This window comes from Nannobrachium achirus (genome assembly GCF_963921795.1).
Source record: "Nannobrachium achirus genome assembly, chromosome: 21".
Lineage (NCBI taxonomy): Eukaryota > Metazoa > Chordata > Actinopteri > Myctophiformes > Myctophidae > Nannobrachium > Nannobrachium achirus.
This window is the reverse complement of record NC_137828.1, coordinates 14,494,770-14,516,747: the sequence shown is the minus strand read 5'-3', so window position 1 is coordinate 14,516,747 and position 21,978 is coordinate 14,494,770. Positions and strand designations below refer to the sequence as shown.

The window sequence follows — 21,978 nt, the reverse complement described above, 5'->3', positions numbered from 1 at the left end:
AAAGAGTGTGAAGTTAATGTTTCCTACAGATGTAATCCTGAGGTTTTTAAGTTACACACATGGTTTGATTAATTGTTATAATTTAAGATAATGCTTTACACATATTAATCTACTACTCTATATTATGTCATTCTGTAAAATATGTTTAAATAATAAAGACTAGAAATGTCTCCTGCACATATTGCAAAGCAGACCTATGACAGAATGAGAGACAATCTGATTTGCAAACCCATGTACACGATATCTGAAGAATCACAGATCTGTAAACACCTTAACATGTTGACAAGTGTTGTGCTGTGAAGCAGCGGCATTGTGTGACCGCTTGATTTACAGAAAATGCCCAAAATGTGTCGTTTAAATATTAGCAATATTAAAACTACAGGAATTACAGACTGTCAAATCTCCTTTCCCTTCCTTAACACTCAGGACGCCACCATTCACTTGCGCTTTATTTTGAAGAGCCCCGGAAGCTCCGTGCGTGTGCACGTGGGTGTACACTGACGATCCAGGAAGGAGATCTGTTTGTTTACAAACGGTCGCGAAAACTAAAATCCTAACCGGGGCCGACCATCACGGCATAGTGTCGCCGTGAAGACAAGCTGATCTCGGCCTCCTCTGCGTTATTTGCACCTTATTTCGAGATAAAGCCGTTTTTATGTTTCAGTATAGAATAGGAGTCAATGGATAATGGCCGCTCTCGGTTGCTTCTGGCTGCGTTGCGTCATGACGTATGCAGTTTTTTCTTTCACCAGCACCCGTAGCAAGCGTCTGAGATGCGGGTTACCATGGAAACCTTATCTCGTCTGTGAACGTGTTTGGCTACCAAGAGCAGCCAAACTGTTAAGAATAGACAGGTGAACCCCATGCTCAAGAATAGACAGGTGTACTTAGGAAGCAATGAGTTAAGAAACCTCCTGCGCAAAAAAATTAAATAGAAATAAAATTCAGATGCACCCATAGTAGTCAGTGAAGGGGGCTAAAATGCTTCAAAATAATCCATCCGACATCAGATCTTTGTACGAATAACCTTCGGACCCATTCATACTGAATGGGCTCCCAATTCTGAAGGCCTGACCCCGTGTGGCACATGTGGCAGCTTGCTCTGTGTTACGAGCGACTGCGTTTGTGTACAGCCAGCGTCGTTTGAGTTCATGCGTGGTCAGCAGAGGTCACTAAAGAGGGATCTCAGAGGTTGTTCGTAAAGCCATATAGTTCCTCTACTGAGCCAACGTCCGTTCCAAACTATCACTACGTCAAAAAACGAATAAAAACTATGAGTAAACTTTAAAAAACAACAGTGCTTTCACTGCCGGCAGAACGACGCCTGGGCTAAAAGTGGAAAGAAAAAACTATGCCCAACCTCAAAACCACGCCCACCTGTGCAAAACACCTGGGGAAAGAGGGAATCTCCCCGACAAAGACCTCACGTCGGATCGAAGCATGTAGCCCCCCTCCTTAAGGCTCAGTAACAGATCACATTGAGTGACATCATCAGCATGCGACCGTGTCATTTCTGCTTCTGCGCTTGGAGTCGATCGCCGCCGGGAGTCTTCTCTCCCGCCGCGGTCTCTCCCTTCGCTGCTCTCTCCCTCCCCAGCCGCTCCCGTTCCCTGGCCACTCTCTCTCTTTCTCTGGCCGCGCGCTCTCTCTCCAGTCCTTCCTTCTCTAGTCTCTCCTTTTGCCTGACGACTCTCTCTCTTTCTAGTCTCTCCTTCTCGAGTCTCTCCTTCTCTAGCCTCTCTCTCTCCAACCTCTCTTTAGCAGCCTGCACTCTGGCCAGTCTCACCCTCTCTAGTCTCTCTTTCTCCGCTCGTTCTGCCGCTAGTCTCTCTTTCTCCAGACGGTCTCTCTCCATCCTTTCCTTCTCCCTGGCCACTCTCTCTCTTTCCCTGGCTCTGTCCAGTGTCTCTCTTTCTAGTCTCTCCTTCTCTAGTCTCTCCTTTTCTAGTCGCTCCCTCTCCCTGGTGACTCTCTCTCTTTCTATTCTCTCCTTTTCTAGTCTCTCTCTGGCCACTCTCTCTCTTTCTAGTCTCTCCTTCTCTAGTCTCTCCTTTTCTAGTCTCTCCCTCTCCCTGGTGACTCTCTCTCTTTCTAGTCTCTCCTTCTGTAGTCTCTCCCGGTCCAGTCTTTCCTTCTCCAGTCTCTCCCTTGCAAGTCTCTCTTTAGCTGCCTGTATTTTTTCCAGTCTCATCTTTTCTAGTCTCTCCTTCTCTGCTCTCTCTCTCTCCACCCTCTCTTTTTCCCTGGCGATGCGCTCTCTCTCCAGTCGTTCCTTCTCTAGTCTCTCTTGCTCTGCTCGGTCTCTCTCTAGTCGTTCCTTCTCTTTGGCTAGTCTCTCTTGTTCTAGTCTCAGCTTCTCTTTGGCTAGTCTCTCTTGTTCTAGTCTCAGCTTCTCTTTGGCTAGTCTCTCTTGTTCTAGTCTCAGCTTCTCTTTGGCTAGTCTCTCTTGTTCTAGTCTCAGCTTCTCTTTGGCTAGTCTCTCTTGTTCTAGTCTCTCTTTCTCTTTGGCTAGTCTCTCTTGTTCTAGTCTCTCCTTCTCTTTGGCTAGTCTCTCTTTTTCTAGTCTCTCTTTCTCTTTGGCTAGTCTCTCTTGTTCTAGTCTTTCCTTCTCTTTGGCTAGTCTCTCTTGTTCTAGTCTCTCCTTCTCTTTGGCTAGTCTCTCTTTTTCTAGTCTCTCTTTCTCTAGTCTCTCCTTCTCTTTGGCTAGTCTCTCTTTCTCCAGTCTTTCCTTCTCTTTGGCTAGTCTCTCTGTCTCCAGTCTCTCTTTCTCTTTGACTAGTCTCTCTTTTTCTAGTCTCTCTCTTTCTAGTCTCTCTTTCTCCAGTCTCTCGTTCTCTTTCTCCAGTCTCTCTTTCTCTTTCTCCAGTCTCTCGTTCTCTTTGAGTAGCCTCTCTTTTTCTAGTCTCTCCTTCTCTTTGGCTAGTCTCTCTTTCTCCAGTCTCTCCTTCTCCAGTCTCTCCTTCTCCAGGCGTCCTCTCTCCTCCCTCTCTGCCTTCTCCTTGGCCAGTCTCTCTGCCTCCTCTTTGGCCTTTCTCTCTTTCTCCCGCTGCTCTCCCTCTGCTCTCTCCCTCTCCCTCCTCTCCTCTTCCTCCTTTCTCTGCTCCTCTCTCTTCCGCTGGTCCTCCTCCCTCCTCCTGCTCCTCTCCTCCTCCTCTGTCCTCCTCTCCTCTCTCAGTTGCTCCTGGGCCTTCTCCACCGCCGCCATCTTGTGTGCCCAGGCCTCCTCTCTCTCCCGCTCGTCCCGCTCCAGGACGCTCCGCACCTCCTCAAAGACCATCCTGGCGATGCGCTTGGCCTCCATCTTCTCATGGATCATCCTCAGCTCCTCTTTCAGAGCCCAGCGCAGCTTCAGACCCATCTGATTGGCTGGCTGGTCTGGGGGGTGGGGGAGGGGGGGCACGTTTGAGAGTTTAGACTGTCTTTGGTACTCTCGGGGTCACGAAGACTTTCGGCGATGGGATTTAGTAGTGTTTAAAGGAATTACGACATGCTGTTTTTTACCAATCATAACAGTCTTTGTCTGGTTCTTAAAACATGTATTAAATTGTTAAAACTGAAAACTCACTCTCACTCACAAAACACACTCCAGTGAGCCATGGCAGGATTTTTCTCTCTGTATTCTGTTGCATTCTGACTTGCATAGATCATACCTAGATTTCTGTAAGTGTCGCAGTTCAGGAATGTTACTGTTAATCGTTGCCTCTTTTGGAACACATCAACCAAAGTGGTAAATGGTAAATGAAAAAAATAAAAATGAATTGGAACGATACAAACACAGTGGAAAGTCACAGAAAAGGTGACAATTATGCGTTCGTCCATTGGCCAATGAACTCACTTTTCTGAGCCTAATTATTCTAAAAAACTACAGATTACAGAAAAAAAGAAGTTTCCTTTTTTTTGGTGTAATTGAGATCAGGAAACTCCAAAGAATAAATACATTTCATGTCATATGACCTTTAATGTTTAAAACATTTGACACTTTAGCTATTGAAAAAAAAAATAGCAGATATACAAACCCACAGCTGTGAGCTTGTAGATCTGTTTTTGAAAAATCTTGAAAATGTGAGCAAATCTTTGAATATATATGTTTCAGAGCAAACTTTTATAACTGAACTATTTGCTTCTGGGGGGTCCTTGGAAAAACACATTTTGAGATGGGGTCAGCCAAATACATATGTAATTTTAGGGGTCCTTGACATGAAAAAGTTTGAGAACTACTGATTTAGAAGAAATGTATAGAATCGGGTCAAAGATATTCAAAGACTTACACATTTTTTTCAAAAATAGCAGATCTACAAGCCTGTATATTTGCTATTTTTCAATAGCTAAAGCATAACATAATGGTGATAATGCGTAATAATGTGTTCCATGTCTAAATGGATTAAGATATTATGTAGGAGTCAAGCATCCGTTTTGTTTTTAAACAAGGTCAATAAGGAAGTGCGGAATTCCGCGCAGTTCTCATTAATGGCCAATAGGGTGTCGCTGTTTCCCCCAGTGATGTTAATAGGTTTTTAATGTAATGAGTCCCCGGGACCCACGAAGGGTCTTTCGGATGAGTCCCAGGGATATTTTATGGGTCCCACAAAAATTCTACGCGGCATGTCATTTTTGACAAAGTGCAGCATTTAACTTGAATTGGTTATTATATGGTTATGTTCATGTTACGTAGAAATGTGTCTGAAAGAAATGAACCACAATTCCAAATCTTACAATTTTAATACTTCCAAATAGTCATGTGTTTTGACTTTTATACCGAACCGGTAATATCGGATGTTGACCACTTGGGGGCGCAGATAGAAGCTTTTACCGAGTCTTCATAATGAACAGCCACCTGCTATTTTATATACATCGATAATATATGGATCTTCTCAGTGAGATGATGTCTCCTGTTTGTACTGTTACTGCTTCTATGGAATGGGGGAAATGCTCTCTGGCGTGCTTGTGTTTGCTCTGCTGTACAGAAAACCAGTGGACTGGGTCAAAAACAGTGGATTGGGTTGCTTGTAGATCGGCTACTTTTGTTTTGAACGGTTGATCCTAGAGGGACGTGCCGCCCCTCTATGGATGCGGGAGGGCAAGGCACAGGCGGCCGCGGTAGTCCGCTGCCCCGGCGGACCACCAAAGGGACGGCGCCGCCACGAAAACACTATAATCAATCAAACAGTTAGGCAGCCTAGGCTACATACATACTGTCTCAGATAGCATACATGCTAGGCTAGCTTGCTTCCTCCGTGTTGTAGTTGAGCCAATAAAGGTTATTTGACCATGTTCATCACAACGTTAATCGTCGCTATTGTTGTAAAGACGCAATGAAGACCTGTGTGGCTTCTAACACGTTGTCCAATGTCCACCACCACATCTATAAACAATAGCGCGTGTACTGTATATCCAGTTGTTATTGAATGGAGGGGAAAGGAGGCGGGTCCCTGTCTGAGCAGTGAGCATTGAGCTGCAGTGTAGAGACGTGACGTCACGTTTCTGCGCCAAGCCCTGCCATACACGTCCTGTGGGGAAACCCTTTTTGATGTATCACCTAACACGCTGTGCCACTATGGTCAGAGAGCGGCCCGGTGCTACGCTAAAACTCAGGCACCCATTGAATTCTGTGACCATTCAGTGGCGCACAAAATGGCGTCGTGGATTCAAAACACAGACTGTCGTTAGTTTTATCGTCTGTTTTAAGACTTTCTACGCGGATTTCATTTGTGTTAACGTAGGGTAAAGTAGCATGCCTTCACCCATGAACAATGGTGGCGTCTGTGGACTTTTTAAAATATTTTTTTTTCGCGACGTGGTAAATTATTTTAACGTGGACTCCAATGGAGGCAATGCGTCCGTGGGACCCAAGGACACTGACGTGAATGCGTCTCTAGGCAACGTGAATGCGTCAGAGACGCGTGACGCGCACGTAATGACGTCACTGTTCCCCCTTACTGCTGGCAGCGGAACAATCCGTTGATTACAATGGTTAGACGGACTTTACAATTTATTTTATTACTGTAGTAATGTAATTTATTATCATAATATGGTCCCGTTAATAATATGAGTGAAGTCCCTTCCTCACTGCCCATCCAGCCAATAGGATGGGTTTCCAGTTGCCTTTCGGGACCGGAAGTTCCAAGGTGACTGCCAGAAGGATGTGACATCATCAGTGCCATGCCTCACACACCCACTGGGATGTTTTACACACAAAATAAACAACTGCAATGAAACGCTTCAGCTCAAAGCCATTTGATTGGTCAAACACTTCAGCTCAAAGCTATTTGATTGGTCAAACACATGTCTCCAAAGCATACGGTTAATTCCCGGTTAGTTGTGTACTCGTGCTCACCCTGGCAACAGCTGTTTGTTTCATTTCACTGAACTAAGGCCGTGCACAACACAAGCATACACCCACACACACACACACACACACACACACACACACACACACACACACACACACACACACACACACACACACACACACACACACACACACACACACACACACACACACACACACACACAGGTACCTTTAGTGTGGTTCTTTCCAGGAACCAGGGCTAGTGGCCTCTGGTCTAAGAGGGAATGACAGGGTTAAACCATTATACCACTGCTTTGACCTTCTGGGGAAACCCCGCCCACGCTGCTCAAAGGCCCCGACGTCATCGAGTTGAAGTGACGCTGATTCGCCGTACGGATTTCCAAACGAGGAAAACCTCTTCAATGAGAGCACTTCCAGACCCCTGAATCGCCGAAAACAAAAGTTTAAAGGGGCGTGGCTAGCGATTCGGGGTCTGGAACCAGGCTACTACTTTTGCTGTTTTTGAACTTAAACCACAACTGTTAATTCAGAACAGGTACACATTATTGTGTATCATTATTTTATGCTTTAACTATTGAAAAATAGCAGATCTACAAGCTCGGTGCTGCACTGCGAGCTTGTATATCTGCTATTTTTGTAAAATCATGAAAATGAGAATTTTGACCCGATTCTATTAGTGTCTTTTGAATCCTTCTTAGATTTTTTGAAAAACCTATGTTTCTATGTCAGCAATCTGGCCAGCCATCGTCAAAGAAAAGGTCCTTTTCACTTAACTGGAGCTCAGTTGGTCTGTTCTTGAGAGACTACTATGTCAGTGGTTCTCAAACCTATTCATGTGAAGGACCCCCAAAATTATATTTATTTGGCCACGGACCCGCATCTTAAAATATCTAGTTCCAGGGACCACCCAGAAGCAAAATTTGAGTTACAAACGTTCGCTTTGAAAATACATGTATTCAAAGATTTGCACACATTTTCACGACTTTTTCCAAAAATAGCAGATCTACAAGCTCGCAGCGCGGCACCTGTGAGCTTGTATATCTGCTATTTTTCACAGGTTAAAGCATTCAATAATTCTAGGTTGGGTTAAAAGTAACGGTTATGGACAGGTTTCCTCCAGACATTATGAACTGGATCTACAGTGTAGCTACTCTTTCTTTCTTTTCTTTTTGGAGCGGTGAAAGCGCTCCCAATAGACAGGTATGTCCGTGGGTATGTGGGTGGCTGGCTGGCTGGCCGTGTCCGTCCGTCCGTAGCCTGGCAATACCTTGAGTGGCCACACACAACACACTAGTTAAAGGAGGGGCGCTGTTTTGTGCAGGCCAGGCACACTCAACACTCTCACACACACACACACACACACACACACAGGGTATAGCTGCTCAGATTCACCGCTCCACTTCGAACCGAGGTTTGATTTTTTTTTTACTCTTTGCTAGCACATGCAGGCAGGCACGCGAACACACACCAGCTACCTTTTGGCAGTTCCATTTCAGAAGTAGATACCCCCACAGCCTTTTCTGCTGGCATGGCCACACACACACACATTTTATTTTTTTTATTTTTATTTTTAACCATTTATTTATGTCCACACAAAGGAGATGCATACAAGGACACAAATGGGTTAATAGTAGTTATTGCAACATTGTTAAACACACAGATGGATCCAAGCCTGTTCACATAATATTACTGGGAGGACAGTTCAACCAAACATGAACAAAGTCCAGCATCACACACATGCACGCACGCACGCACGCACGCACGCACGCACGCACACTTGTTTGTATCAATATAATTCAACATTTTAGGATGACAATATTATGAATGCCGTTTTAGAAATTTAGCCCATGTTAAACTGAATCATGAAGCCCAAAATAGCAGTGGCCCTCGTAACATATAGTATAGTAATACAAACAAACACACGCACACGTTTGCACACGCACACACGCACGCACGCACGCACACACTGGCTGTTAGACGTGTGTATGTTTGAATGTTCAAAGAGCAACCAGCACTGATGCCCCCCCCCCCCACACACACACACACACACACACACACACACACACACAGTGCACAAGCAAAGGACACTCTGTACCTTTTCTCAGTCTGTCTTTTCTGAGCCCAGCACCTTTTAACGGTCTCTCAGTCTCATCTGATCACACACACACACACGCACACGCGCACGCGCACACACACACACACACACACACACACACACACACACACACACACACACACACACACACACACACACACACACACACACATATTGGTCAATCTAAAAACACAAGACCACCTACAATATGCTAAATATACAGTAGTAACAACTCAATGCACACAGGCACGTACACAGAGTGTGGTTGTATTCTACACCAGTAAGACTCCCTAAATCGGGAGATAAGCGAATGTCACGTCGCATACACAAACTTTAGAAGGCAATCATAGCCAATCAGGAGGGAATATGGGAAATGGGACAGATCCATGTTGATGACATGACTTTAGAGATACTGTGTACCGGGCCATGTGAGAAATCAGAAATGTGGTTTGCCAGCCAAGGAGTGTGTGTGTGCAAAGTTTGGCATGGTTAGGGGCAACGGTGCCGGAGATAAGAGTAGGGCCAAAAGTGTGACGTGACAGACTGACAGACTGCTGGTGGAGGTTTTCATAGTAACAGAAGACCTTCTCTCTCCATTATGATTTTGAACCATCATAATCACGCATGCACAGTATATGAGAGATTTAATGTAGGAGTGTCAGAAGTAATGTTGGAGAACCCAGACCGGTGCCCGTTGGGCAAAACAGTAAATTAATAGTTAGATCATTCACCCGGATGAGTTTGTAAAAAATCAAAGCATCAAACGGAACAGAATGTTTCTTTATTGTGGATCAGCTAATGTTGTAAGATGATCATACTAATAAGCAGAGTCTAGCCGGATATACAGCTGTCCCACATTTAGCCAAGCAGAGCAGGTAGTGTACTAAAAACCCATACATACTCCGACCGACTAGGGATAGGACGATAATCGATATTATCGTTTATTGTGATTAAAAGAAACACTCACGATAATGATATCGTGGAGATTGAAAATGATCGTGAAATTGCCCTCCGTCATGCACTGGGATCAATTCACCTTTTATTTGACGAGCTGCGTATTTGGTACCCCTTAAACTTGGTAAAACGGACCTGTAAATAACACACTTGATAGTTGATAGTCTTTTTTTCACTCTGTACCAAATCTCTTTGCCCAAAAATAGCCGATCTACATTGGCATTGTGACGCTTTTATTATGCTATTTTTCCCCAAATCTTCCGACCCAGGATATTGGATGTTGGGGATATTTAGATTATCTCGATAATATTGTAAAACGCATTTTATTTTTGGTCACAATAATCGTGACATGACATTTTCATATGGTCCCATCCCTACCACCAACATCAACAACCTTCCGGTTCGGAAAAAGGCTTCCCGAACGAACAGAGAAAAGTTCGGAGAGAGTCAAGTCTGTAGAAAAGTTCTGGAAGCCGCCTTTTCCGAAGCGAACGTAAAAAATATGGGCCTCTTCCTTACTTCCGTCACAGGTGTCAATAATTATATTAATGAAGGCTCTGTTCCATTTAGTGTAGCATAGGGTGACCATATTCTGAATCCCCAAAAAGAGGACACTCTACCCGGCATACCACACGCACGCACGCACGCACGTTCGCACGCACGCACGCACACATATATATTAGCCCAAAATAATCATATTTAAACAAGAGACCCCTCCACCCTTACGAGCACAAACACTACAGTTGAGGCATTACATTTTGTATAATTCTATTCTATTGAGAAAATAGCAGATCTACATGCTTGGTAGATCGGCTATTTTCACAATTTCTGCCTCTAATATTTGTTTAATTTGCCATTTTAGAGGTACTCATACTGTTGAGTGAGAAAACAATGTTGCACATCAAGTTAATCATCTGGGGACCCCTCAAAATAATTTGGAGACCCCCCCTGGGTCCCGACCCACAGGTTGAGAACCACTGCCCTATACCACTAATATTATTAGTTATGTATTTATTTTTGAGGGGGTTCCAAATTGACCCTTTACAGATCCACTGATTTAAAGTGCTCTTGACTCCTGTATGAACGTTCAGCTTTGTATTACAAAGAAACTAAATAAAATATACGGTGGTTTCTTCAAACCACCGTATCTTCAGCTTTACAAGGTTGTAGCCTACAACAAAAACATATTCTGTCAATTTAGTTAGCAGAAGAGCTCTCACCTCGCACAGACTGTCTTGTACTTTGCAGTGTCTAAATACCTTTAGTTGTGATGTGATGGAATGGACACAGAAGTGCCAGCTTTTAATGCAGACTGCAGAGTGAACGCTCTGCTTCTCATTTGGTCACCAAGACGAAAACACTGGCACTTGTCGTGCATTTCATCAGTGTAAACCAGCATTAATTGCGTTTGCAGTGCTATCGTTCGGCTGAATCGGCTCTGCGCAGCGCAAGCTGCCGAGCTCTGCTCTGAGTCTGGTCTGAACAGCGACGCATCTGAACGAGGGAGGGAGGGAGGGATCGCAGCGGAGACAGCAGAGTAGTATGAATAATACACGTTCCGGGGTTAAGGGGTGGAAATCCGTCTTTCACGCTGTGTTTACAAACGAACCACTGAACGTGCATTGTAAATGCCCATGATTTAACGCTGATATGCGCGAAACCCCGGACATTTGAAGGAATCTATAAAACCCCCCCGGACAGGCCGGACAGCCCCCTAAAAGAGGACATGTCCGGGCAAAAGAGGACGTATGGTCACCCTAGTGTAGCATAGTGGTTCTAGGACCCACATAACTCTGAGAGTGTACAAATGGAACCTTTGGGTCCATTTGGTTACAGTTGTCACACTCTCAGAGTTACAGACCCATTCGGAACCCCCTCTCCAGGAACCATGAGGGTCCCTGGACCACACTTTGAGACCCACTGGTGTAGCAGAGTGTTTCCAGTGAGTCAACATGCACAATATCAGCACCCCTGACTCTGTATGACCAGAATGGAACAGAGCCTTCATTAGTATCATTGGCAACACCTGTAAGGAAAGGTAATATCACCCCCCTTTCTGAAAGAAACGTTTGGAGGGTCAAAAGGAGTATGTACCGCGTTTAGCTCATCACGTCACTGGTAAAACACAACATGGGTACAGTAAAGGGTACAGTAAGACTTGAAGAATGGAATATAATGCTCCTGAAAACACACTAAAGATACTGCAGACAGACAGACAGACGGATATTAGTTAGTCAAGATTACATTATTGAGAGATAAGAAATGATTATCTTGATTATGTAAATATAATGTCATTGTCCTCCTCTAAGTACCTGACATCCTCAACAGACTGATCTAACAGATCACGTTGATTGATAACTCTCTCTCCAGCCAATCGGTGGCCTCTAAAACAACAGCCAATGAGAGGAGATTTCTTCCTCCGCTGCAATCTCGATTTATAACCAGCAGCACAGTCATGTGACCATACTGCTTTCTGATTGGACTGGGGGACCATCCTGCTCTCTGATTGGACCAGAGGGCAAATGAAAGAATAACATCAGGAAGTAGTTGTTTCTCTGTGTGTGTGTGTGTGTGTGTGTGTGTTTTTTTTTTTTTTTTTAGATTTTACAATAAAATCAAATAAAGATATTTCATTTAATCTGAATAAGTCAATTCTGTCTCCATGAAAGCACAAGCAACCAGCCAATCATCTGCTCCGATTCCCGGTCCCCCAATCGCTTCCGTAGCGGGACCGCGGACGGAGCCTCGCTATTGGCCGCCGAGGCTCGGGTGTTTTCGGTTCTGCTCTGCTATTGGTTGCGGAGGTCCAGCGTGACCCCGCCCACAGAGTCACCTTCCTCAGGAGGCCCCGCCTCCTCCTCGTCAAGCTCCGCCTCCGGGGGCGGAGCCACCAGGTCATACAGGAAGGTGAAGAAGCCAAAGAACCAATCGGAGCCCTCCTCAGCTAAAATGTCAAGAACCTCCTCTAGTGACTCGCCATTGTCGCTACCGCCGCCATCTTTGTTCAGGCCTGGGCGAGAGACAGAGAGAAAGAGAGAGAGAGAGAGAGAGAGAGAGAGAGAGAGAGAGAGAGAGAGAGAGAGAGGAGGAAACATGGAGGAGGGAGGGGTGGAGGTGAGAAGGAAGGGGGGAAGAGGGAGGAGCCTCAAGCAGGAAACAAATGGAGGAGAAGAAGCGACAGAGCAACGGAGGAGAAGGGGACGGATGCATGAAAAAACCAAACCAAATAAACAAAAAAATAAATACAAAAATGTGACGGAGAGGGAAGAGAGAAAAGTTGTGAGTTTAAGTCTCTCTGACCAACAACATGTCACACACTCACCACCTGTCTGTCTGTCTGTCTGTCTGTCTGTCTGTCTGTCTGTCTGTCTGTCTGTCTGTCTGTCTGTCTGTCTGTCTGTCTGTCTGTCTGTCTGTCTGTCTGTCTGTCTGTCTGTCTGTCTGTCTGTCTGTCTGCCTGCCTGCCTGCCTGCCTGTCTGTCTATGTCTGCCTGTCTCCATCCAAACAAAAGTGAATGGTGGAAGCCATCTTTGCTCCAACAACAAGACCTTTACGTCCACAAACGCCACCAAACATGCAAGTTGAACCGTGGCGGCCCTTTTTGCCCCAGTACTTTAAGTCATCGGTCGTTTATTGTCCGTCAAGTTACAAAAGTTGAGAGCATAGAGTTAAAGATGTGGTCCCCCCCCCCCAAAAAAAAAGAAATAGGATCAACAGATATTATGATTATACTTGGAGGAAGACAGTTTTTTTTAAAGCGTACAGAAAGTGTTAAAATTATGTTTTTAGGTGGCCACATCCACCTGGTTGTCAGGTGGGTGGTGACCCAGCTGAAGTTAGCCCCACCCACAGCTGCAGTTGAATGGTAAAAAGGGGAGGGGACGATATGATGTCATTAAATCAGTGTATTTCAGTTGGGCCTTTTGACTCGGAGGCTCTCATCAGCTTTCAGGAAGTAACAAAAAATACACAGGGAAGACTCATTTGCATATTAAAACCACACCTGGGGGTCTATTAAATTAACCATAGACACATACAAAACAGAAATAAACTATGGCATCACCACCTTTTGAAGCACCTGGAAGAATTTTTTTCTTATAATTTTTATCCCACGATTTTGTAACCCATTTTCACCCAATTGCCTATGTAATCCTGGGCTCTGCTCTCCCTCTCCCGCACCTGGGGAGACAACAGACTGACCTCATGCTTCCTTGTATGCATGAGTAGTCCAAGTTGCTTCTTTTCACCTGACAGGGGGGAATTCTCCGGTTTGGACGCGTGGAAGGAACACGTTATTCCAACCAGTTCCTTTCCCCTCCATCAGGCGCCCTGGCTGGCCATGGGGAGGCATTATAGAGAACTTTAGAGAAAACTGCTGCGCCCTTGTTTGTCCTTTGTCTTGGTTTAACTGCAGGTGCGGAGGTCTGGAGGAAATGAAGGAAGGCTGGTAGAGGACTCGCACACTACATATATACTTAAAGTTGTACCATGTAACTTTTTTTATAAAACAAATCTTAAAATTGTCCTAACTGTTAAATCGCTAAAGTTTTAGAACACCCACTCCGTTATTTTCAGCTTCTGAAGCCTTCTCTTTATATGTTTTCTATGATCCTGGCCGTGGACCGGATTTCGCGCCAAAATGACGTAATCTGCATCATCTGTATACGTTGTGTATACGTTGCCCAATCACATCGCCGATCATGCACACATGGTACACTACTGGCCAATCACAGCGCATCTTGAAGTGGGGTCGCCATATTTGTAGTCGCCCGTGTGTCTCTTTACTCAAAAGGTAATCTCGCCTACCAGGCAGGGTGAAGTAGTCCGTTTCTCCGGAATGCCTGAACGCACAGGAACCAGGGACCCCTCTAAAGATAGCTCTCGGCGTTGTGGAGGCAGACGCGGGGGTGTGAAGGTACGAAAAACGGGCGAAAGACGCGAACGCGACCGCGGTTTGCTATAGGGCTACTGACCACTAGTTGAGCATCTTACACAGTATAGCTTTAAGGAATACTCCTTAGACTGAGACTTAAATATAGTTTCTTTTATTTTTAGCCCATAGTGCTCAAGGTGCTCAGTGCAAAAATAATTATATTATATATGTTTGCACTGAGCACCTATGGGCTAAAAATAAAAGAAACTATATTTAAGTCTCAGTCTAAGGAGTATTCCTTAAGTATGTAGTGTGCGAGTCCTCTACCAGCCTTCCTTCGAGGCATTATAGAGACCAGGATTACTGCATGTTTTTCTGAGGGTATCTACCCTAGGAGACACGGGGAGAACATGCAAACTCCACACAGAAAGGCCCTATCGCCAACCCCACCTAGGGTGTGGGCGCTGATGACGCGGAGGAGGGAACACGCCCCCAGCGCCGACAGCGTCCCCCGGCGGGAATCGAACCCAGGACCTTCTAGCTGTGAGGTGACAGTCCGCAATTTTCTTGATTTGAGCACCAAATTTGGCTGCCCAAATGCGGAAATCTTGAGCACCGAGTTGAGCACACTGTTCTACCGTGGTTCTGGGGGCTTGGTTGAGAGTCACATCGCCATGTAGGGCTGTCAAGATTATGTCATTTCACTTGACAATTAATTGCCACTCAAATAATTGCGATTAACAATTGCATTGTGTTCTTGCTGTTGACAATTACATTTCTGTTTGGCTTTTAGGCTTTGAAGTTGCACATGGCAGATATGACACCTAAATGTACAATGCAATGACTGACGTATTTGACAACTTTATAAGCTCACAATGTGTCGCATTGCGACGCATTATGAGCTTGTAGATCTGCTAATTCCACTATTTTTGAAAAAAGGTTTGAAAATATATTCAAGTTTTTCAACATGGAAACGATTATGACAAAATAATTGTGATTATGTCAAATAATCGCGATTAGACTATTATGTAGTGATTGTGACTGGCCTAGAGCCATGTGTTTGCATACTTCCTAATATTTAATCAGCAGCATTATCAAAGGGACATGAGTGGCAATATATGTCCAGCCTGGTTGCATCATATCACAAATAAAAGATCACATTATAATATGGAAGGGATAGTTGACAGTGCGCTGTCAAACAGAACACATTTTGGGTCACTGCGTTGTCTAATTCTCACTTCAAATGTTTTCAAAAACATTCTTGAGAGCAACGTTTAGTTCTGAATGACACTGTGTGTTTGTTTACATGGCTCTCATGTTGGATATGGCAAAAAATTCAAGCAGTGCAGCAGGTGCTCTGAGCCGTTGATTAGACAGTGGTCTGTTACTGAGCTCATCGGTCATTATCCAGAATTCAGCGATTGACCAACCAGAATCAAGCATTCAACCCTGACGTGATAGCGGAGGGCTCTAATCACCCAGAAGGGGTTTATTTTTCGATAATTACCCGCTCCCCATTGAACATCCCGCTTATTACACTGCTACTTAATGAATAAATTAACAAATGGACCCAAAAGTAACAACAAAACAAAGGATTAGGTAATAACATTAATTTATGCCAAGTGTGTCCAGTGCAACGTGTTCGCCTCGGAAAACAACGGGAAGTGTTGATCAGATACAGTATAATACATTGTCAGTTGCATTGTCCTTGACATTTCCCCCCCGCATTCATTCAGTCATCAGTCATGTCAAGTAGGGCTGTCACAATTATTACATAGTAGTCTAATCACAACTATTTGACATAATTACAATTATTTTGTGATAATCGTCATAATCGTTGAAAAATGTTTATATATGTTTATATAAAATGTTTATATATGTTCAAACATTAAAATAATTGTGGAAATAGATCGGCTATTTCCACTATCAATGTTCTTTTTAAAGTATAAAGTTGTCAAACATGTCAGTAATTTCTTTGTATATTTAGGTTATCTTTTTAAAGTATAAAGTTGTCAAACATGTCAGTAATTTCTTTGTATATTTAGGTTATGTGTCATATCTGCCATGTGCAACTTAAAAGCAGAAACGTAATTGTCAACGACAAATACACAGTTAAATCGTTAATTGCAATTATTCGAGAGACAATTAATCGTCATATAAAATGCCATAATCATGACAGCCCTAATCTCAAGTCAGTGTCCATCTTTGCAGTCAGAGTGGACATTACCTTATAGCCAACATTCAGCCCCTATATGTCGGTCCGTCAGTCTCAGCTCTCCCGTCATATTTGATAGGCCAACAAGGTCGTTAAGTGCCCGTTCTACCACTTTTTCGAGTCACGTGTTCAAATACTGGATTCTGATTGGCTAAATTCCGGAGGTTATGACAGAACAACTGCCGCAAAGTTGTGTGAGGACTTGTCCGAGATCAATGCGCCTCAGTGTACATCCGGGGACTTCAGGAGGTAGTCGGAACACCTTTCCCCCAACCAACAAATGACCGTGGCAACGGTCCTATGTTTACTAACGTGCATGCTATAGTCGCCGATTTATTTGGATCCAATGCAATCCGCCAACTTTAAAGCCCCTTTTCTCTGAACCTATGCCTTTCTGGAAGCAAACAGCCTCTATTTACGGCCGGAACGGTACTTCTAACTGACGTTAGCTTAGCTGTAAGCTAGACGCATGGATTAGTATGGAGTTGGCGCCATCTGTTGGTGAGTAGAAGATGTTGTTGGTGGAACTATCTGCTGTCTCGCGGAAGTTTTATAGGCAATAATGATTGTAACTTAAGATCCTTGCAAGTTACAACTATGTGTTTTCTTTCATGTATAAGGGAAAAAGTGGTAGAAAAGCTATTTACCACTCGGGGTCGGACATTATGCTCTGATAATGTCCTGTGTGAGGGTGTTATCGGACTCGGCTTCGCCTCGTCCGATCACCCCCTCACACAGGACATTATCAGAGCATAATGTCCTCTCACTCGGGGTAAATTGCTTACTTCAGGGCCAATGAGCAGCAGGCTGTTCAGTGTTATTGTGAACTGAACGTTCAGACTTCAGAGGAATGCACACAACAGTTTCATAACCAGGATCAGGTTGTCGAGATGTAACGATAAATAAATAAATAATCCTTCCTGATATAAATAAATATATACAATTATATTTATTTTTTCCATTGTAGTGATAACATGTCACCTGGATACAGCTGGTTGACAGTGAATATAAACCACAGTTTCTTGTTGCTCCAATAAAAAATAACTTTTTTTGGGAAGGCTTCATAACACCATTATTTTGGTAAATACTGTATTTGGCTATAGAGTGCTGCCATTCACTTGCGCTTTATTTTGAAGAGCCCCGGAAGCCACAATCGTGTCCATGTTTTGGAAATTGTAATGGCGGCCAAGTATGTTTATTTTCACACGGAAATGGAAAATCGTAACCACGGGCGATCGTCACGCCCCAGTGTCGGCGTGCAAAAAAAAAAAAAAAAAAAAAAAAAACGGTTGCGATAAAGCTGTTTCTTTGCATCAGCAATGAATAGGAGCCTATGGAGATTAGACGCTTCCTGATGCTGGCGGCCAAGTTGCATCATGGTAGTGTTTTCGCTCACCAGGCAGCGGCCTGTTTACCTGGTAACCATGGTAACCAGGTAACACATCCCTGGACGTGATAACGGGGTCTTGGCACCGCACCGAGGCGCAATCGTATCACGTTCCTGGACGTGTTTAGCAGCGGAAGTGTTAAGGTCGGTCTATAATGGGTTATAATCACACTAATAATGCATTCATAAGGCTTTATACCACTTGCTATAAATGTTCATAATTATGCCTAATTGTGACTATGAATGTTGCAGTAGAGCAGCGCTATTCAACCTGCGCCCCCCTGTGGCATGTCTATGCGGCCCGTCATGGTCATATTTTTTTTATACTTTCAGTGTGGAAAAATCATTTCTGATGTCATTTTTCAGTTTCTCTCCGAAACAGATTTTGTTTTGTTTTATGCACTATTTGGTTTGTTCCAAAAGAAGAAACTTTATCATTTCATCATTAATCATTCCATGACAATCGTTTTGTTCAATGAGGTTTGGCCTTGGCTGTTATCTTTGTGTTTCCTTAATTTTTAGACTAGTCATGTAGTGTGTTACAAAATCATTCTCTAAAACGTCCAAAATAGGATATGTTGAGTAGCCCTGCAGTACAGGCTCAAAGCCTCTGCCTGATGACCAAAGGCCTAATATCTCCCCGGGCAAAGGGAGAATCCCCTTTAGGCTAGTGGTTAAGATGTAGGCTTTCCATGCAGGAGACCCAAGGTTTATTTGCTGTTGTTGTTCTAAACAACAGGGATGCACCGATATATCAGCCACACATCGGTATCGGACGATGTTTGCCGTTATCGGTCAATATCAGTATCTGCATATCCATCTTATCTGTTGTTGATAAGATGGCTACGTTGGTGTGTTGGTTATTTGCAGCCTACCAAGAGAGTAGATTCTGAACAGGTATTTATTTTAATGTTGATTTATGTGTTACCCTGGCCCAAAAGGGGAAATAATAACGCCAAAGACATCGCTGTTGTTATCTGCCAAGAATGTCCCTACTTCTAAATACAAAGGTTTAGCATCAATACTGCTGTGTTACGTAAGTTGAATAAGACAAGCACAAGACAGACAGACAGACAGACAGACAGACAGGTCAGTGTACTTGCCAAGAAGAACTTTTGCATCCTCAACATCAAAGTCTCCATCCCCATCTGCATCGTAGACCGCTAGTTTACCTAGAGGAGAGGAGAGGAGAGGAGAGGAGAGGAGAGGAGAGGAGAGGAGAGGAGAGGAGAGGATCTTTTATTTTTATTATTAACACTTTGAAAGCAGCACAGTAAAAAACTATATTAAAAGCTCTGCTCAATAACATAGAGGGGTTGTTCTCAATTCATCAAGACATGCAATACATAACACCAACAATACCAACAGCTACAACCAGTAAGACTCCCTAATCGGGAGATAAGCGACCATCAGGTCAGATACACAAACTTTAGAAGGCAATCGTAGCGAATCAGGAGGGAGTATGGCAAATGCGACAGATCCATGTTGATGACATGACTTTAGAGATACTGTGTACCGCTTTGCGTGATCTTAGGCCAAAATCTGTAGGAGCAGTGTCCAAAAAATGTGTTTTGCAATAATCGGCCTCATGGTGGTGCTAGAAGAGGGCCATATGAGAAATGAGGGGTGGAGGTTGTGAGCTTTGCATAGTAACTTGAGACCTGACAGTGGCAATAAGCAAGAAAAAAAGCCTGCTGACAGAGTGACAGATTATTTGTACAGTAATAGAAACACGTACGCGCGCGCACACACACACACACACACACACACACACACACACACACACACACACACACACACACACACACACACACACACACACACACACACACACACACACACACACACACACACACACACACACACACACACACACACACACACACACACACACACACACACACACACACACACACAAACCACAGTGATACTTCCCCATCAGTCATCTTTCACACTGAAACTGGCGCTGTGGTTAGAAGAGGAAGTGTGTGTGTGTGTGTGTGTGTGTGTGTGTGTGTGTGTGTGTGTGTGTGTGTGTGTGTGTGTGTGTGTGTGTGTGTGTGTGTGGGCCCCTACCTTGCAGAACCTTAGAGAAGTTCACACGGAACTCCTTGGCTCTGGCTTCACACGGGGTTAAGAGAGAGACAGAGACAGAGACAGAGACAGAAAGAAAGAAAGAAAGAAAGAAAGAAAGAAAGAAAGAAAGAAAGAAAGAAGAAAGAAAGCGTTAGACGCAGCTGGTGTTAGAAGCAGACATCACAGAGTAGCAGACATCAGCAATGACATCCTTTTATAGATTCATGAGAAGCAGATCTGTATCTCTCTCTATCTCTCTTCCTCCAAGTGTGTGTGTGTGTGTGTGTGTGTGTGTGTGTGTGTGTGTGTGTGTGTGTGTGTGTGTGTGTGTGTGTGTGTGTGTGTGTGTGTGTTTCCTGTGGTTATAGAGATGGTTCCCGTTTCTCAACCGAGGCCAGACATCAAACGTTGTCTGTCACACTTCTGCATTTCACCGTGTTGTGACTCGTGAGAACGGTCCGACCCAACGAACTCGCCGTGACACGAGGCCTAGAGTAGGGCTGTCACAATTATTACATAATCGTCTAATCGCAATTATTTGACATAATCGCGATTATTTTTCTTAATCGTCATAATCGTTTCCATGTTGAAAAATGTTCATATATTACAAAACAACGCGTCGCATCGCGACACGTTGTGAGCTTGTAGATCGGCTATTTCCACTATCATTGTTCTTTTTCATAAAGTTGTCAAATATGTCAGTAATTTCTTTGTATATTTAGATTATGTGTCATATCTGCCATGTGAAACTTCAAAGCCTACAAGCCAAACAGAAATGTAATTGTCAACGACAAAAACACAATAAAATCGTTAATCGCAATTATTTGAGTGACAATTAATCGTCATGTAAAATGTCATAATCGTGACAGCCCTAGCCTAGAGTCTGTCGGATGGGCGGCTGTCCAGAACCGCCCATCAAGCTGCCATGCCCACCCAGGCCCGTGCACACACAGACATCACAGGGGGCTCGAGCAACATCAAAGGGGGCTTGAGCCCCTGCCCTTTTATCCGTCTGTAAAAAGTGCCTCTCCAGACCACGAATGCAGTTTTTACTATGGTGAAAGAAACTCAAATGCCCCTTCCATGCCATAACTGAAGGCAGCGTTCAAGAGAATTGCCTTTTTCAAACTCTCCCGAACTTGCATGCAGCATCTTATGTTGAAAGAATTGTCCTCTCTGTGTAGAAAGCCATGCCGTTACGCCACATCTACAGCATTGACTTGATTATGCTTAGTTCAGTGTGGTATCATCACCAAAAATAGCTGACCTCCAAGCTCACAATGCGTCTCAGCACAACGTGTTGAGAGCTTTGAGGTCTGCTATTTTCGATATTTTCACCAAAGGGTCCTTTTAGAAATGTCAGTCCCTAGCCTCTAACATTCTCTGCACGTCCCTGGCCATTAGGGGTGCCACAATACTGAACCGAACCGGTATACCGAACCGAATGGCCCTGTACCGAACCGAACAGCCCATACTGAATGAACCAAATTTCTGGGTGTGGCCACATAAAAACATAATTTTAACTCTTTCTGTACACTTTTTTGGAGAAAATATTCCTCCTAGTATAATCATAACAACTGATTATCATGTTTTAGGTGGGAAACAAATGATTGCACCCCATCTTTAAAATTAACTGAACATTTTGGATGTTTATATATTATTTTTTCATTTTCAATTTTGACTGTAACGAAACCGTACCGAAACTGTGAGGCAAAAACCGAGATACGAACCGAACCGTGGGCTGACTGAACCGTGGCAATCCTACTGGCCATGCCCATACATGGGCATGAAACGTTGACATACCTGTACACACCTGTTATCGTGATAATTTGCTGAACGTTCGTGACACAATATTTGTCCTTATCGCCCACCCCTATTTTCGATATTTTCACCAAAAGGCCCTTTTAGAAATGTCAGCCCCTGCCTCTCTAATATTCTCTGCACGTCCCTGGCCATGCCCATACATGGGCATTAAACGTTGACATAAACGTGTCCAGACGACAGAGATGATGTGTAGCAAAAAGGCCCTCCTTGCAGTAGGGCTGTCACTACTAGTAAGACGCCCTT

The 21,978-nt window shown here is 44.0% G+C and overlaps 2 protein-coding genes across 6 annotated transcripts in view; both read right to left on the bottom strand.

Moving 5' to 3' along the window:
* Positions 1–21,978, bottom strand: part of LOC308306458 (aspartyl/asparaginyl beta-hydroxylase-like) — a 101,670-nt gene that overhangs the window by 51,579 nt on the left and 28,113 nt on the right. For 4 of the 5 annotated variants that reach the window (XM_080751468.1, XM_080751466.1, XM_080751467.1 and 1 more), the window contains exons 3-4: positions 19,912–19,956; positions 18,939–19,007 (exon numbers count right to left, since the gene is read on the bottom strand). In XM_080751468.1, coding sequence (XP_080607594.1) covers positions 18,939–19,007; positions 19,912–19,956 — 114 coding nt within the window. The remainder of the gene's footprint in view (positions 1–18,938; positions 19,008–19,911; positions 19,957–21,978) is intronic. The other variant, XM_080751469.1, reaches the window with a different exon arrangement.
* Positions 1,508–16,518, bottom strand: LOC308307171 (uncharacterized protein; the record flags this gene model as incomplete). Its single annotated transcript, XM_080752342.1, has 3 exons — positions 1,508–3,375; positions 12,193–12,369; positions 16,473–16,518. The coding sequence occupies 3 exons, from the start codon at positions 16,516–16,518 to the stop codon at positions 1,508–1,510; spliced, it is 2,091 nt and encodes a 696-aa protein (XP_080608468.1).